The sequence below is a fragment of the Myotis brandtii genome, unplaced genomic scaffold (assembly GCF_000412655.1).
Source record: "Myotis brandtii unplaced genomic scaffold, ASM41265v1 C42637128, whole genome shotgun sequence".
NCBI classification, from domain to species: Eukaryota; Metazoa; Chordata; class Mammalia; order Chiroptera; family Vespertilionidae; genus Myotis; species Myotis brandtii.
In genome coordinates, this window is record NW_005326373.1 from 1 (window position 1) to 1,869 (window position 1,869).

General features: G+C 55.8%; 1 protein-coding gene across 1 annotated transcript; it reads right to left on the minus strand.

The window, feature by feature from the left end:
- Positions 1 to 5: 5 nt before the first annotated feature.
- LOC102263435 (hepatocyte nuclear factor 1-alpha-like) lies at positions 6 to 1,695 on the minus strand (the record flags this gene model as incomplete). The annotated part of the gene is made up of 3 exons (XM_005853027.1): positions 6 to 299; positions 410 to 561; positions 1,353 to 1,695. Coding segments are annotated over 3 exons (789 nt in total), but the record flags the coding sequence as incomplete, so codon positions are not given.
- Positions 1,696 to 1,869: the final 174 nt, after the last annotated feature.

Here is a 1,869-nt window from a genome sequence, read left to right on the forward strand (position 1 = left end):
CAGCCTGGCACAGAGCAGGCAGTGAGTGATGAGTGAGCGAATGGTCCCAGAGGCTCTTCCGGCTCTCGGGCTCTGTGCCCCCACCCCGCCAGCTTACCAATGACCAGTGTGGAGGCGCCTGTGTTGGTGAACGTAGAGCCCAGCGAGGCAGGCTCCCCAGGCCCGATGGTCATGACCCCGGGAAGCGAGGCCATGATGAGGTTCTGGGGCTGCTGGCTGAGGCCTGGGGAGGTCTGCTCCAAGCTGTGCAGTGCTGTCAGGGTGCTGACCGGGGGCAGAGGCCCCCCAGCTGCGGAGACCTTGGAGGGGAAACCAAGCTGAGTGAGGACTGCTTTTCCCAACCAAGGGAAGATGGGGTTGGCAGGGTCTCACCTACCGGGGTGGGGGGGTGGTGGGGGGAGACACTCACCAGCTTGGCTTCAGTGCTCAGCAGGCTGTGACTGGGCTCCAGGCCTGTGGGGGACACTTGGTGCAAGGGTGTGGACACTGTGACCAAGGAGCTGCCGCTGCTCGAGGGCACTTCCGCCCCCTCACTGGTTGCAGGTTGTCCGTAGCGCACACCTGGAGTGGGAGCAGTGTGCAGCCTCAGCACCCCACGTTCCTGCCCTCCAGGGGCCTCGTTGGCTGGCTTAGGCCACTCGCCCCATCTTTCTTTATGCAGCCAGCAAACTGGGCTGGCATGTGCGCCTCCTACCAGGCTCGGTGCTGGCTGCTTCCAACTCCTGAACACAGGGCTGCATTTCATTAGCTCCATGCCCCCTGCCCAGTGCTATCCCGACATGCAGTAGGTGCTCAATAAAACCACTGAAAGAAACCGAACTGAAGCTAATAAACTGCAGCAAACTGAGTTGAATAGAAATAATTGGAATTAGTTTAATGAAACTGAATCTAGTTGAACTGAACCTGAAATACATTGAGCTTGAGTTTAATTGAATTGAATCAAATTGATTTGGATTGAATCGAACTGAGCCATACAAAATTAACTGAATTTCCTTGAATTATATTAATTAAACTGAGTTGATTGGCAATTGGATTGGATTAAACAGCACCAAATCTAAATGAACAAACTGGATTATAATAAACAGTAGAATTGACCTGAAATGAATTGAGTTTACTTGGTCTGAAATGAATGAATTGAAGTGAACCCAACTCAGAGTGAATGGAGTGTTGTGGTCAGTGGAGGGGAGAGTAATAGAGTGGATAGAATAGTGTAAATAAAGTGGAGTGGAACCAAACAGAAGTGCTAAGAGGTTTGGGTAACTTTTGCCACTGGGGCGGTGCTCCCCAACTCTCCCACCTACCCCCCTTTCCCTCCACCCACGGTCCCAACCCCCTGCCCACAGAGCACTCACCGTGGACCTTGCTGGGGGAGAGGGCAGATGGGGGCAGGCCAGGGGAGCTGTGGGCGGGCAGTGCCGGGCCCGGGCCTGGCCCCGATGGCGGCCCGCTGTATGTGTCCATGGCCAGCTTGTGCCGAAAGGCTTCTTCCTTGCGCCGATTGGCAAACCAGTTGTAGACACGCACCTCTGTGACCAGGTTGGAGCCCAGCCCCTGTGCCTGTGATGGGGACACCCCCCTCTGGATGCACTCGGCCCTGCAGAAATAGCCACTGTGAGCTCCAGGCCAGGCACAAGGAGCCCTGTCCTGGGGTCGGGGTGAGTTCTGAGAGGTAGGGCTCCACCTGAGTGTTTGGGGCTAGCACCCGGGGTGCGGTCCCACTTCTGCTCTGTGACTGTGTGACTGAGCCTCTCAGTGTCTCCAGTCATAACGTGAGCAACATAACCATCGGGTTGTGGTGAGGATGAATGAGATGCGCACCCACTCAACATTGCTTGGACTGGTGTGTGTGTGTGTGTGTGTGTGTGTGTG